Raw genomic sequence first — 15,431 nt, 5'->3', positions numbered from 1 at the left:
TGGGTCTAGGTGAGTGATCACACCATCGTGGTTTTCTGAGTCATGAAGATCTGTTCTGTATAGTTCTTCCATGAATTCTTGCCACATTTTCTTTTATGTTACTACCCTGAAAAACTTCTGCCTTTCCATTTATTACAAAATAAAGTCCAAACTCCTGAGCTTGACATTTAGCGTTCTCAACCATCATTTTCAGATATTCCCTTCTTACATGATTTTTACTATTGTTCCCTTACACATTCTAAATTCCAACCAAATCTTGTCATTTCTATGCAGTTCTGCCACTTTGTGTTTGCCTAATACATTCTCCTTATATTTTTTACCAAGGTATAGTGTTCTCTCTCTTGAGCTGCTATGACTATTTTATTGTACCTATCATATCTAATTGTAATTATAGTTACTTCTATATAGTTTACTTTCCTATCTAATTTGTAAGCTCCATGGGGGCAAAGATCAGCTTTTATTTTTCTCCATATCCTTCAAAGTTCTTAGCACTATGCTTTGCACAGAAAAAGTGCCTGGTGTATATTTTCTCCATTGAACTGGTAATAAATATATGAAGTCCATAGTCTTAGAGTATCACACCCCTTTGTTCATTACCTTGCTTTTTCACTTATGAAAAAAAAAATAGAAGCCATTAAGGCCAAAATTTCTAAACTTCCTGCTACAAAACAAACCAAACTTTTATATATCTGTATCCATTCTTTCATCCTTCCTTTCTTTTCCCTAAGATCAATCTCTCCACCTAAACTTTGAATTGCAGCCTCTCTTGTCTTCTCAGGAATCTTATCGCACTGACTTTCCCTTATCTCTTGTATTTACTACCTCTCTGCCTCCTCCACTGAATATATTCATTTCTCACCTTTAAAAGTACCAACAATCACACTCTTTCTCTAGCTGCCACTGAATGGCTCTCTATTTCTGTCTCCTTTCTTCATTATACCTTGAGCAAATTACGAAGTATCTATCATGTGCCTTTTATAGTGCTTGGTGCTAAGACTACTGTAGTGATTAAAAACAAAACTTTATGCCCTTGTGGAGTATTTTTTTTTTATTTGTCAGTTCTCCCATTACTATCTTTTAATTCAAACATTCATACATTAAGAAAGGCTTCCATACTTTAATTTTTTACAGTACTATACAGAGCTCCGATGCTATTTCAGTTTCAAATTATAGGAGATCACATTCAAATATGTTTGGATTTGACAATTTGCTTTTGCAATATTGAGGAAAGATTATAAGCATTAAATAGTTTTATGGTAACTGCTGTGGAAGAATGGTTCCACGGTGCCGTAAGCTCCTGAAGTAGAAATCTGTCAGTTGAGGAGAGGCTTCCCTTTGAGGAAGTGGCATTTAAGCCAAGGTCTGAAGAATAAGTTGGGGCTAAAGTGAGAAGGGAGGGAAAAGCAGACTGTTCAATATGAATAACACAGGCAGAAGCCTTTCTATGGAAAAGAATATACCAAGTAAAAGGATCTGAAATAAGGCAAATGTGGCTAGAAAAGAGAGAACAAAGGGGAACATAGTCTGAGATAAAGCTGGAGATGCCAGCTTTAGAGACCAGGTCAAGGAGGGCCTCTTAAGGAGTTTTGACTTTTTCTGAGACCAGTGAATAGCCATTTGAAGGGTGTTAAGCATTGGCTGTAAATTAAGAAGTTAAGCAGTTTTTGGATGGTATGGTTAATAAAGAACAATAGCTTATATAAAGGGAACTTGTTAGTGGTGAAGGAAAAAAGTAGATTCAGAAAATATTTCTGAGGTAAAAGTCTAAAGTTGGTTTGGATGTGGGGAGAGAGAAGGCTTTTAAGGATGATTCCAAGGTATCAGAAATAAATTTAAATATGTGTGTGTGCATTTATATGTGTGTATGGTTCCTGCTTAGTCCATGGGGTTGCCTAACAATAATTTTGATGTATGCAAATTATATATAAAAATTTCCATCTGTCACTAGAAGCAAGTCTTCTTATGAAATTATTATTATATCTCAGTGCTTTTTTGTCAAGGAAAAGGTGGGTTAAGATAAATGCTTGTGAAATGTTCTTAACACGACATTTTGGGACCATCTCTTCTTCTCATCTCTGGTTGTTCAGTTGTTTTTGACTGAGTTACTTTAATCCATGGTCTATTTTAGAAACTAAGAATTTGGAGGATGAACAGAAAGACAGTCCTTTGGAAGAACTGAATTCTGAAGTGAGAGCTGCAAAAAAAGGTAACTGATTTAATTAGGGAGGTAAGTGGGGAAAAAAATCCTCTGAGTTTTTTATTTAAATGAGATTAATGAGATAGACTTTTCAATAAAACAGATGATTTTTATACCAGTATTTTAATGTGTACATTCTGATAGCTTTGTTTTTGTTTTTCTTTTCAAAGAACTGGAACAGCTGAAAACTGAGGAAGAAAAGCTTCAAAGGTTAGCCTTCAGTTTGAGTGTTAGAAAATATGCTAACCTCCACATGGTTAAGTGATTTCCTACCTCCAGAAACTGACAAGACTGAGAACATGAATATTGACTAAGGTTGAGCCAGGGCTTCTATTCCACTTTGCACTTGACCTTGGAGGCCATCTTAGCAGTATTCTCTAAGCATTTATTGCTTACAGAGCATTAATCCAAGGCAGTAGTTCTCAAGCTTGTGTAATATCAGGATCCTGTTAAAGAAAATCTAGCATTAAACTGCTTTTATATGACACTTAAGTTCCCTGGTGGCTCAGATGGTAAAGCGTCTGCCTGCAATGCAGGAGACCCGGGTTCGATTCCTGGGTCGGGAAGATCCCCTGGAGAAGGAAATGGCAATCCACTCCAGCACTGTGGCCTGGAAAATCCCATGGACGGAGGAGCCTGATAGGCTACAGTCCATGGGGTCGCAAAGAGTCGGACATGACTGAGCGACTTCACTTTCACTTTCACTTAAGTGTAAATAAATATAAAATGAGGTATGTGTTTCTTATACTGTGAATCTTATTTAACTATAAGACTCAAAGAAATCAAATACAAATAATGACAAAGCCAGTAAAATTCCAACTGGAAACATTAACTTGATAGGTGATAATAATTTAGCTAAAATTAAATTGATGCTAGCAAAATGACTAACAAAATATAAATTCTGTTTAGCTCTAATAAGCTACACAAAACCAAATGTATGCACCAAAATTATGGCATGTTTCATTTTTGAAGTGGGCATTCTTATGGTCTACATTATGCTTACATTTTTAACATCAAAATTAAAATTAAAATTTTTTGAGGTTTTTGTTAATTTGTTTTTAATTGGAGGATAATTGCTTTACAATATTGTGTTAGCTTCTGCCATACAACAATGTGAATCAGCCATAAGGATACATGTTCTAGTGAGGTGGATGAACCTAGAGCTTGTTACATAGAGTGAATTAAGTCAGAGAAAAACAAATACTGTATATTAATAAATATATATGGGATCTAGAAAAATGGTACTGACAAACCTGTTTGTAGCGCGGGAATAGAGACATAGACAGAGAACAGACTTTAGACACAGCAGACAAAGGAGAGGATAGGATGAATTGTGAGACTATCATTGAAATATACATTACGATATGTAAAATAGATCGGTTATGGGAAGTGTTGTATAACACAGGGAGCTCACTGTTTTGTAACAACCTAGAGAGGTGGGATGGGGTGGGGGGAAATGTAAATTTTAATAATAATAGACCCACACTTCTAGTTTAATGTTTATTAAAAAAAAAAACCTAAAAATGCAAAAATAAACATCATTCACCTCACTGGGGAGCCATTTAGCACATGGCTTTATGTTATAAACTTTTATTTTAATGATGTCTGAATTCTCTAGCAGTGAAGTTATCTTTCTGTGAATACCTGGTTTGATTTGCAGAAATTTCTTAGAGCTGGAGATACAGAAAGAGCAGATCCTTGCTCAATTAGACTTTGTGCAAAAACAAACAAAGAGAACTGAAGAGCTGCTGGATCAGTTGAGGTAAGGGAAAACAGGCAGCATTAATTTGTGTTTTATCCTGTACCTTTGTGGTTGTCTCAGTCTACTAGTGCAGTTGACATGTGTTTGTAATGTGTATCACTGTTTTTAACCTATAATGCAATGTATTCTCAAAAAGAAGAATTAATATACTCAACAGTAAGCTGAAAGTATACAAGGTGGGAGAGCTATGAAATTTGTAATGTTAAGATATTTAATATTTTATATTGCCTAGACTTGGCTTTTCTCTGAAAAATAACTCAAAATTGAGTCAGTTCTTATTTCTTTCAAAAGCATAAGTTTGTACATTCACAGTATTGGAATTAGAATAATGAACTGTCTCCCAAGCCAGTAGAAAACTCCAATAGCTGCTGATGGTACTATTCAGATGGTAGAAGAACTTAACTCTCTTCTTTTATCTTAAAAAATGTTTTTTTGTTTTTTTTCTTTCTTCAGCTGGTCTGAATGGGATGTCATTGAGTGGAGTGATGATCAAGCTGTATTCACCTTTCTTTATGACACAATAGAACTCATCATTACCTTTGGAGATCCAGTAGGTAAGTAGCAAGAATAAGATAATTCCTCTGCAGATAAATGTATGGTTAAACGTACTAAAGATTCATATCTTTGTTTTAATACAATATCAACATGTATTGACATGATGAAAGTACTGCTGAAAATCTTAAAAGAGGCAATCACTTTAATTAGTGATAATAGAATTTTATTTTATTAAATAAAAAGTAAAAAACTTCAGCTAGTGAAAGTTGCCCTTTGTTGAATTACATTAGATAATAGAAATTTCGCCTCTCCAGAAAAATGGATCAACATGCTCTTCACATCTGTTTACTCTGATTTCTTTTTTCCCATCTGTCTCTGTTGTGATAGAGGATTTGCTCTAATGTTGATGATTCTTGACTGGGTTTTTGATATACCTAAGTTAACCCAAAAAGCTAATTGGAAATTCTCTGTGTATTGATTGATAGGTTTATCAAAATTGGTAAACATCACTAGATGGTAACTTGATAGAGTCCTAGCTATTTTGTTATAATCTCCTGTCAGTATCTTTAGGCCTCTTCTCTTGAAACAGCTTCAGCATGGCCAGCCCTGGGTGAACATGACCAAATTGAAACTTTGAATCTTTATAATTTCTCAGCCTCCAAGCCCAGTTCTCCTTAAACGTTCCTGGGAATTCCTTGTCTGTCCAGTGATTAGGACTTGCACTTTTACTACCATGGCCCCAGGTTCAGTCCCTGGTTGAGAAACTAAAATCCTGTAAATCATGTAAAACAATGCCCCCCCCACCCCCCCAAAAAAGTTCCTTTTCTAAATGAATACCATCAACTTCTGTTCAGATCTGAAATTAAAAGTTAGGAATCCCTCTATACCTCTTTCTTCTTTACCTGGCATATCTAAACTATGAGTAAGACTTACTGATTCAGATTTAACATTCATCTACTATTTTGTGTCTCTTCTGCCAAGAGACACCTCCAGTCTGTACAATAACACTATAGGTAGTCTTTCTGGAACTTTTTCTTTTCCCCTCTATTTCTTTCTCCTTCCTGTAGCTGTAGTAATTGTTGAAAATTTTATCATGTACCTCCTACTCTTAGACTGATGATCAAAATGCTTATAATCTGTAAAGCCCTGAATGAATTGAATTTTTCCTCCTTTTCCTTCCTCATCTTACACTGTTCTCTGCACATCGGCCACAGTGAATCTCTTTCACTTCTTTAAAAGATCATGGTCTTTCATGCTCAGTCATATTCCATCCTACCTCAGGACATTCATCCTGATGTTTCTTATGCCTGGAAACTTTTGCCCTGTCTTAGTCCTTCTGGGTTGCCATTTTAAAAATACCATAAACTGGGACTTCCCTGGTGGTCCAGTGGTAAAGAATCTGCCTTCCAGTGCAAGGGACATGGGTTCAGTCCCTGGCTGGGGAACTAAGATCCCACACACCTTGGGACAGCTAAGTCCATGCACTGAAACTATGGCGCCACCGGCACATCCTAGAACCTATGTTCCACAACAAGAGAGGTCTGCATGCTGCAACTAGAGAAAATTTAAAAATATAAAATTTTACATACCATACACTGAGTAGCTTATGAACAACAGAAATTTATTCTCACAGTTCTGGAGACTGGAAGCTCAAAATATGGGTGCCAGTATGGTCAGGCAAGGGCCCTCTTCCAGGCTGCAGACTCTTCATTGTATCCTCACATAACTAGCTAGCTCTTCAAGGTCTTTGTTTTAAGAGCACTAATCCCATTCATAAGGGCTCCATCCTTATGATCCAAGCACCTCCCAAAGTTCCCACCTCCTACAACTATCACAGTGGGCATTAGGTTTTCAGCCTATGAATTTTCAGACCATAGCACCTCCTCTTCACTAAGTAAATGTCTACTAATAGTCCTTTAGAGCTCAGCTAAATTATCACTTTCTCAGGAAAGTTTTCCTTGACTCTTCTTTTACTCACTCCCTTTGCTATTTGCCCTCCTGGCATATGTTCTCATTGCTTCATGGAGTTTTCTTTATTGTGCTTATTGTAGTTTGTAGTTCTTGGTGTGTTTATTAGTGCAATTATCTGTGTGTCCCCCTGAGCTGTAATTCTTTAGAGCATAGGTTGATCATGTTTGTTTGTCTCACTAGCATATCCTCAGTGCCTAACACGTAGAAAATATTCAACAGAGTGAAAAGAATCAGAATCTTAGAGACAAGAGATAACTCTAGTGTATGGAAGAACAATCAGCTCTCCTAGTTACCTAAAATTCATTGCTGTTATTCAGTCGCTAAGTCACATCCAACTCTTATGTGACCCTATTCACTATAGCCCACCAGACTCCCCTGTCTATGGGATTTCCCAGGCAAGAATACTGGAGTGGCTAAAATTACTGTGATGCTAAAAGCATAAATTGTTTTCACTGTATTTGTACAAAGATAATAAGTGTGGGGAGGTTGTAGTCATCTTCTTTGTATGATTCCTAAAAAGAATATTATTTTTGCACAGAAGTTAGGGTTCAAAGGAGGAGGCCCTGATAAATTTACAAAAATGTCCCACACCTTAAATTTCCTTAAAGGCCTGCCAGTTAATATAGTTCAGTGTTCTCAGGGGAAACTTTACATACACAGAGAATAGTATGATTCAGGGATAAAGTTTCAACTGTCTATGAAAAAACTCTGCTACCCAGAAAGAATAGGATTCTAAAGTACTGAGTTGTATGTGGCTTTAAATCAGATGATAAAAAGAAATACTGTTTTTGTGCTGGTTTTTCCTAGTTGGTCTCCCTTTCCTGGGCAAGGCTTATAGGAAGATTGTTGATCTGAATTTTCAATCTCTGTTAGATGGTAAGTTCAGAACATTTAATCCAACAAAACTTTTTTGGAAATTTGTTTGATATTAATTAAATTATTTAATAAGTGTATATTGTTCCTTGAGAACTCTTTTACATACTAAATTAAATATAAACAACAATAATAATTAGAAATTTATATTAGACCAAAAACTGCTTGAGAATTGTTCTAAATATTGTATGGACTTTAAAAGAAATTTTAAAAAATTATTACAAAATCTTGAGTAATAGCTATTTCCATAATTTAAAAATTACCATTATGGGTACTTACTCTGAATCAGACATGTGTATTACTTACATCAACACTATTCTCTATTTTGCAATTAGAGAACTATAGCTCAGAAGCAATAAGTATTGTGCTTAGGATCACTCAGGTAGTAAGGAAAGCCAGAATTTAAACTCAGGGTTATATTACATTTAAACCTACACATCTATCTCAATTTTATTCTGTATGTGATAAAGGCTTAAGTTTATATCACAGTGACTTATGTTCACTATATATGATGATTTATGTGTTTGAAAATAAAATAGAGATGATAGTTAAATACCTAGTTGTTTGAAGATATTTCTAGTTAATATTTCTAGTGTGTGTGTGTATGTATATATATATAATACTTTTGATTTTTTTGTTTGTTTGTTTCCTCAGAGGATAAAGCTCCTCCTTCCTCCCTTTTAGTTCATAGCCTTATTTTCCAGTACATTGAGCAACAGGAATCCTGGAAGAAGACATGCAGAACACAGCATCAGGTACCCAAGGTAAATTCCCATGGAAATATTTAAAGGAAATTATGTCAACTGTGCCAGAAAGCAGAACTGAAATTTTATGTATGTAATAGTGAATCCTGAAATGATAAATATACTAAGATATACTAAACTGTTCAACTTTGGGGTATTCTTTATAAAAGAGTCACTAAACCCTAAAATGTTTTTATACTTCCATCTTTTCTTTTTCTGTTTTTCCCAGATGCTTCAAGAAATCTCACTAGTAGTGAGCCATTGCAAACTCCTTGGAGAGGAGATTGAGTTTTTAAAGCGATGGGGACCAAATTATAACCTAATAAGCATAGATGTGAATAATACTGAGTAAGTGTATTAGTTTCTGTAGAGCTGCCATGACAGAGTACTACAAACTGGGTGGCTTACACAATGGAAATTCATAGTCTCACAGTTCCGGAGGCTGGAAGTCTGAGGTCAGAGTATCAGCAGGATCAGTTCCTTCTGATGGCTATGAAAGAGAATCTATTCCATGCCTCTCTCCTAATTTCTGGTGATTTGCTGGAAGTCTTTTGGCATTCCTTGTTTGTAAATATGTAATCCCATAGCTTCTTTTATCTTCACATGACATTCTTCCTGTGTGTATGTCTGTGTCCAAATGTTCCCTCTTTGTTAGGACACCAGTCATTTTAGATTAGGGGCCCACCCTACTCTAGAACGATCTCATCTTAACTAATAAATTCTGCAATGATCCTCTTTACAAATTAGGTCACATTCTGATGTACTAGGGGTTAGGGCTTTAATACATGAATTTTAGGGGACACAACCCATGACAGTAAGTAGTTAGTCGAAAATTTATTAAAATAATTTAATTAATAGTTTCATGACTAATGATGAAAATACAAAATAAGCATGCTTTGTTCCAGATGTTTTACCCTCTGTTCATTTGATAAGCAATGATGTATACCATAGTTTCAGTATAAAAAGAAAATGTATTTGTTTCATTCCATTTTTGTTTTGTGTTTTTAATTGAGGATCTTGTCTTTTACAGATTGAAGCTTTTATTCTCCAGCTCAGCAGCATTTGCAAAGTTTGAGATAACTTTGTCTCTCTCAGCCCACTACCCATCAGTCCCATTACCTTTCTCTATTCAAAATCACCTTGGAAACATTGGGTGAGTAAAGAGCAAGCAAGAAAGGGCTCCCAACTACTTTTTTACCTTTGTTCTTTCTTTTGAAAGATTACTCAAAGTGGTCAGAAAATGCATAGACCATAGTGAAAGCCAGAAGTCACCTCTCGCTCTGATTTCATTTTGAAGAATTTGTTCTTTTAAAGTCAGTGACCTTCATTGCTATCTCCAGTGAATACTGGAGACCATTGGTCTATTTTTTTATATTTGCTCCATTTTATGGTCACTCCTTCCTAAAACAGTAATCGAAAAGAAAAAAAAATTCTGCTTAAGCTTAGCCCAGGTCACATCTGAACAACTTTCATGGCCTTAAAAACAGAGTAATCACTTTAAGAATTATGTAGTCATAGTGCTTTTCTCAATTAGTTTGTGGAACAGACTTAAAAGTACTTCATTTCTACTGTATGTTTTGTGACTTTGTATACACTGCTGACAGATTGCAAGGTGATAGAGTATAGAATATGCCCACCCCAAATCCATCAGCAAACACCAATAGTTTAGATTTTCATTGCCAGAGAAAGCAGCTAAGTCACGATACCTCACAATTACATACATAATTGGTTCTTAGACCTTATTTTTCGAATCTCAGTTCAGATTGGACAGTCTAATTATTTCCAGAAATGCCTGTTTGTGCTTCCTAGTAGATTCAGAAATCCTACTCAAGAATATGAATTTCATTGAAATGAAGACAAGTTTCCAGAAAATTAATTAGCCTTTTGTTCTTTCCAGCCAAGATGAAGTCGCTGCCATTCTATCTAAAGTGCCACTGGAAGACAACTACCTAAAGAATGTAGTCAAACAAATTTACCGAGATCTGCTTCAGGACTGACAGCCATTTCTACCGCTAGAATCATGGACTGCAGTTATAACAGTCAAACACAGTACACTTAATAATAATACTATGTCAGTGTTTCAGTTACTGTTTAATATTCATCTTTAGGTCATAGAAGCCTAGTAAAGTTTCTTCTGATGGAAATTTCTCCCACTAAAGTTATGCTCTCTGCTTTAGTACAAACCCTTTAAGAATTAACTTTTAAGTATAAGAGGAGAGGTCACCACAGACAAAAATATTAGCTATTTTCCCATATCTAGGGCTGTGATTTTTAGGTTTATATAGTGTCTATTAGTATTTTCCTAATATAATTTTGTAGGGAAAAATTAATTTTTGGTTTGATACATATATGTAAATATATTAATACTGTTTTTGTGTTTGTGATATAGTAAAGAGATGTATATAGAAATACATAGAGATGTATAGAGAGACATCCCTCTACCTGGGCAGTTTCAAAACATTTTTCTGAAGGATGCTTTACAACAAGATTTTCAGTCTCTTTCATTTAATAACAGCTTCAAACAATATCACACCCAAAACACAGGTTTGTCAAGTTTTGGTAATGGTAATGAACTTTTAAGTATTGTTTTCTGAAGCTAAACACTTTCTTATACACAAAAATAGGCATGTCCATTGATAATTGAATAATCAGTATTATCTGTAAGATAGACAAATGTGAAAAAACTTCATCTAATCTTTAGTCAAATCCTAATCATGATCATTTTTGTTTCCCTTATATATTTCTCAAATATATTTACATTTTTAAACTAATTTATCTTAATATTTTGCTTTATATTTTGGGATCAGGTTAAAGTTCTATGGGTCCCATGAATGTTATCTGCTGTCTTGACTGGCTTTTACTCCTGAACTACTAGTCAAAATAATAAATGGTCTTTTAAGCTTCAAAAGTCAACATAAAACTCATTTGCCATAAAAATCAATATTTAAATATTCCCTGTTTCTGTAAACTCCTTGAAAAAAGTTTAAGGTCATCAATATGATGTGTTTCCCTGAAACTTCCCATGAAATTTGTTTTCTTACTGGAGTTGTTTTATTTCTTTCTGTAAACCTAAAAAAGTAGAAGTTTTGTTTTATGCATTTTGGCAACCTGGAATGACCAGCCCCAAGGATGATTTGGCTTGTAATGATAATCTCCGCTTTCTTGGGTTTGGAGTACATTATTGTATTATTTATCTAGTTATTTGCTTTTCTATTTGTTCAAAGTATTGGTTATTTTTATAAAATTCTTTGGAAGTTTCTTCAGTAGTGATTGGAAACAGATTATTTTTTGTACTATTAAAGTAAGTTTATTATGTAAAATATTTTTAAAGTGGTATCTCTTTATGAAGTTTTTTTTGTTTTTTTTTTACCCTGTATCCAGTATATCCTTGAAGATATGCCTTAGCAAGCTCACTTTAGAAATAATCACCTATTTGTAAACTCAGATAAGGTTAAAGTATGTCAGGATCTTAATAAAAGAAACAGGTACCAACCGTAGTTATCCCTTTGTCTCTAAGGCACAGTAAAAGAAAACTATTTTGAAGTTCCTTAGGAAACTATCATTTCTTAAGAATTAATGTAGTGGTTCTCAAAGTATAGTCCTTAGACCAGTGGTCCCCAACCTTTTTGGCACCAGGGACCAGTTTCATGGAAGAAAATTTTTCGACAGATCAGGGGCCAGGGGAAGGGTATGGTTCAGGCAGTAATTTGAGCTATGGGGATCAGCAGATGAAGCTTGCCCACCACTCACCTCCTGCTGGGCAACCTAGTTCCTAACATGCTGCAGACTGATACCAGTGTGTGACTTGGGGGTTGAGGACCCCTGTTCTAGACAACCTGCTTTAGCTGTTCAAAAGTATCCATGTTGTTGACCTAAAGTCTAGACTGCCAGATATTTCTCCAACAGAAATGGATTCGGGATCAGAAGAAAACTGCAATTCACGGTCTGCAGCCACGGTGGGTCACGTGCAATTTCCCGCTCTACAGGGAAAGGAAAACACAGAGAGGAAAGAAACGCTAGGAGGCTACAGGAAACAAAGGCTTTTCATTGGCTGAACCCTTCCCAGAAAAGGAGTCTTTCTTCTTTTTGTTGGACTCTGCCAACAATGCAGCCATGAGAATTCCCCTTTCTGCTCTTCTTCCTCTACTTAATCGAGGTTTTTGATTATTAATTTTTTAAATATCATGAAATCAAAACAAAACAGAAAGGCTCCTAGATTACAGGAGACTAAAGAACTTTTGAAAGGCAATGCTTGATCCTTGATTGAACCTTGTATTAAAAAAATTCATAAAGGATATTTTGGGGATGTGAAAATTTGAATATTAAACTATATATTAGATAATAGTTTTGTATCAGTGTTAAATTTCTTGTGTGATAATGGTATTTTGTAGGAGAATGCTCTTATTAGGAAACACATGTCTGCAATTTACTTTCAAATGATTTTTTAATATATATAATTTTATTTATTTTTGGCTGTGCTGGGTCTTCGTTGCTGAACAGGCTTTCTCTAGTTGCAAGAAGTGGAGGCTACTTTAGTTGCAGTGCATTGGCTTCTCATTGTGATGGCTTCTCTTGCTGTGCAACACAGCTCTAGGGCGTTTGAGCTTCAGTAGTTGCAGTGTATAGGCTCAGTAGCTGTGGCTCAGGGTTCTAGAACACAGTGTCAGTAGCTGTGGTGCATGGGCTTAGTTGTTCCATGGCATATAGGATCTTCCCAGATCAGGGATCGAATGCATGTCCCCTCCACTGGCAAGAGGATTCTGCCAATGAGCCACCAGGGAAAGCCTCAAATGCTTTTTTTTAAAGTATATGTGGGTATGTGCATATATGCATGTGTGTGAGAGACGCAGAAAACATGAGGAAACAAATACAACAACATGTACATAGGTGTTTAAATGCACTGTTCTTTCAACATTTCTTTAGGCTTCAATTTTTAAAAATGAAAAATTGGAGATGAAGAGAGGTTTGCTTGAGGACTTCCCTGGCGGTCCAGTGATTAAGGCTTTGCATTCCCATTGCAGAGGGCACAGATTCTATCCCTAGTCAGGAAACTTAAGATCCCACATGCTGCACAGTGTAGCCAAAAAAAAAAGAGAGAGAGAAGAAAAAAAAGGTTTTCTTGGTGGCCAGGCATGAGAGGTAGTACAATTCTAAAATTTCATTGAGGCTCTAGGAAAGACTGAAGAGTTGCTTTTGTTCCATAAGGAAGTATATCTTCCTGCAGCTGTTTCTGATGCCAAATTTTATTTCTTTCCTTCCTAGACTATGCCAAATTCTTTCTGGTGATGTTTCCCCATCCTTTAAAAATTTTCCAAAATGAAAAATTGTATTGTGTTCTTTTTTAAAAATTATGCTCAAATCACAAGGAAAGTAAACATTTCTCTTTTATTCTGCCCCTAGACACTCAGTTTCCCTTTTTAGAGACAACCAATATTACCTGTTTCTTACCTGTTGTTCCAAACCTGTCTGTATACAAAAGTAAACATGTATGCAAGTAGGTATGAGTATGTAAATATGTATTTCTTCTCTCCTTTTTTACACAAATAGCCCATCAATACACACTGTCCTTCACTTTACCTTTTTCACTTATGGACATATCTTGATAGGTTCAGATCAATATATAAAGAACTTCCAACACATATTTTTGCTTTTAGTTAAATTGTAGACCACTGGATGGATGTACTGTATCTATTGATAAGCATGTAGGTTGTTTATCACCTTCTGCTACTGTAAATTATGCTGAAATTTTGCATATGTGTTGTTTATCTATAGGGTAGCTTCCTAGAAATGGAGCTGTTAAGTCAAAGGCTAGTTGCATTTGTAACTTTAATAGATGTCGGCAAACTGCTCTTTAAAATAGTCAAATCAATCCTACTAGGAATGAGTACCACAAACTTGCTAGTACAATGTGTCCCAAGCTTTTTGATGGTTATCTCAGTATGGTTTTGATTTATATTTCTCTCATGTGTGAGGTTATGCTTCTTTATCTGTGCTTTAGAGCAATTTGTATGTCCTTTTCTGTGAATTGTCTGTTGATAATCTTTGCCCATTTTTCTGAGTTATCTTTCTCATTGACTTGTAGGATGTGTTTATAAAAGAACTTTTTGATACAGGTTGCCAAATTTCCCCCATTTGTTGGTTTACTTGATATTATTTATGATGGGTTTTGCCATTTAGAATCTTAAAGATATATATATAATGATGAAATAAAATTAACATTTTAAGCCAAAACAAGAAAAAATTTTCACTGCCCTTTCAGGCCTCCTCCCTTCCCTCTAGTGTGCATTGTGCACCTGTATTATGCATTAACCACACCTCCCCAACAGCAGAAATACCTGTTCAGACATAGAGACCAGTTTTTCTTCTGGCACCAGCCATGTAGTCCTTAGAAAAAAACATTCTTTTCTCAGTCCTGTAAGAAGTCTCAATGAGCTACCACCTACCTTGTATATGTGAACTTATGTATAAAGATTATGACTGGTATGACTGGTACAGAACAGACTGGGTCAGGTGACCTGGACAACACCTAATGGAAGAAAGTTCTTAACTACTCTGTTAATGTTACTAGCCATATTACTTGTATTCTGCCTATTTCATAAAATTACTGGGTTGTTTAGTTCATTTTGTGTGTGTGTGTTTTTAACATTACAAAATGTGTGACTGAGCCTCCAGTAAAATAATAATGACTAGGGGACTTGAAATGATTGACCAAATGTATAGTTGGTGGCTCAGACAGTAAAGAATCTGCCTGTAATGCAGGAAACCCAGGTTTGATACCTGGGACGGGAAGATCCCCTGGAGAAGGGAGTGGCAACCCACTCTAGTATTCTTGCCTGGAGAATTCCATGGACAGAGGAGCCTGGCAGTTTACAACCCATGGAGTCACAGAGTTGGACATGACTGAGCGACTGACATTTTCACTTTTCAGGGGACTTGAAATGATTGACCAAATGTATAGTTCGATAAGATCAATATTTATAATAGTGTAGGTATGGGGATAAGCCATTTCCTGGACCATAAGAGAAGTAAGACAGGCAATCCAGAGGCTTTGGGCAACTATTAATAGGCCCGAGTCCAGTAATAGCACAGTGAGTGGCATATCAATGAAATCCTCGCCTGACATGGGAATGAGTATTCCTAATGCTGTGGGACAAATTGGTCATGAAATGCCTCCCAAATCTTTGTCAAAATTAAGACACAAAAGGAGGGTTTTGTAAAAAAAAAAATGTTGGCCACCATCCAGTTCTATAAGATTTGAGTCATTAGCAGTGTAGGATTACATACAGTACATCCTAGAAAGGAATTCAGGGCGAAGAGCAGGATGAGGCCTTTCATGCTCTGGCAGACTGGCCCTCAGATACTTTCTGGAGAAAATTTTATGAACCCAATT

General features: G+C 35.7%; 1 protein-coding gene across 1 annotated transcript in view; it reads left to right on the top strand.

Annotated features, from left to right (window-relative positions):
* Positions 1 to 12,383, top strand: part of KNL1 (kinetochore scaffold 1) — a 66,251-nt gene extending 53,868 nt beyond the window's left edge. Inside the window, exons 18-26 of the mRNA XM_040226925.1 lie at positions 2,129 to 2,206; positions 2,368 to 2,407; positions 3,858 to 3,959; positions 4,413 to 4,513; positions 7,233 to 7,301; positions 7,953 to 8,062; positions 8,271 to 8,389; positions 9,072 to 9,194; positions 9,939 to 12,383. Of these exons, the coding sequence (XP_040082859.1) occupies positions 2,129 to 2,206; positions 2,368 to 2,407; positions 3,858 to 3,959; positions 4,413 to 4,513; positions 7,233 to 7,301; positions 7,953 to 8,062; positions 8,271 to 8,389; positions 9,072 to 9,194; positions 9,939 to 10,038 (842 nt within the window). The 3' untranslated portion in view covers positions 10,039 to 12,383. The remainder of the gene's footprint in view (positions 1 to 2,128; positions 2,207 to 2,367; positions 2,408 to 3,857; positions 3,960 to 4,412; positions 4,514 to 7,232; positions 7,302 to 7,952; positions 8,063 to 8,270; positions 8,390 to 9,071; positions 9,195 to 9,938) is intronic.
* Positions 12,384 to 15,431: the final 3,048 nt, after the last annotated feature.

The sequence above is a fragment of the Oryx dammah genome, unplaced genomic scaffold, assembly GCF_014754425.2.
Source record: "Oryx dammah isolate SB20612 unplaced genomic scaffold, SCBI_Odam_1.1 HiC_scaffold_26, whole genome shotgun sequence".
NCBI lineage: Eukaryota > Metazoa > Chordata > Mammalia > Artiodactyla > Bovidae > Oryx > Oryx dammah.
This window is presented reverse-complemented; position numbering and strand designations above follow the sequence as displayed.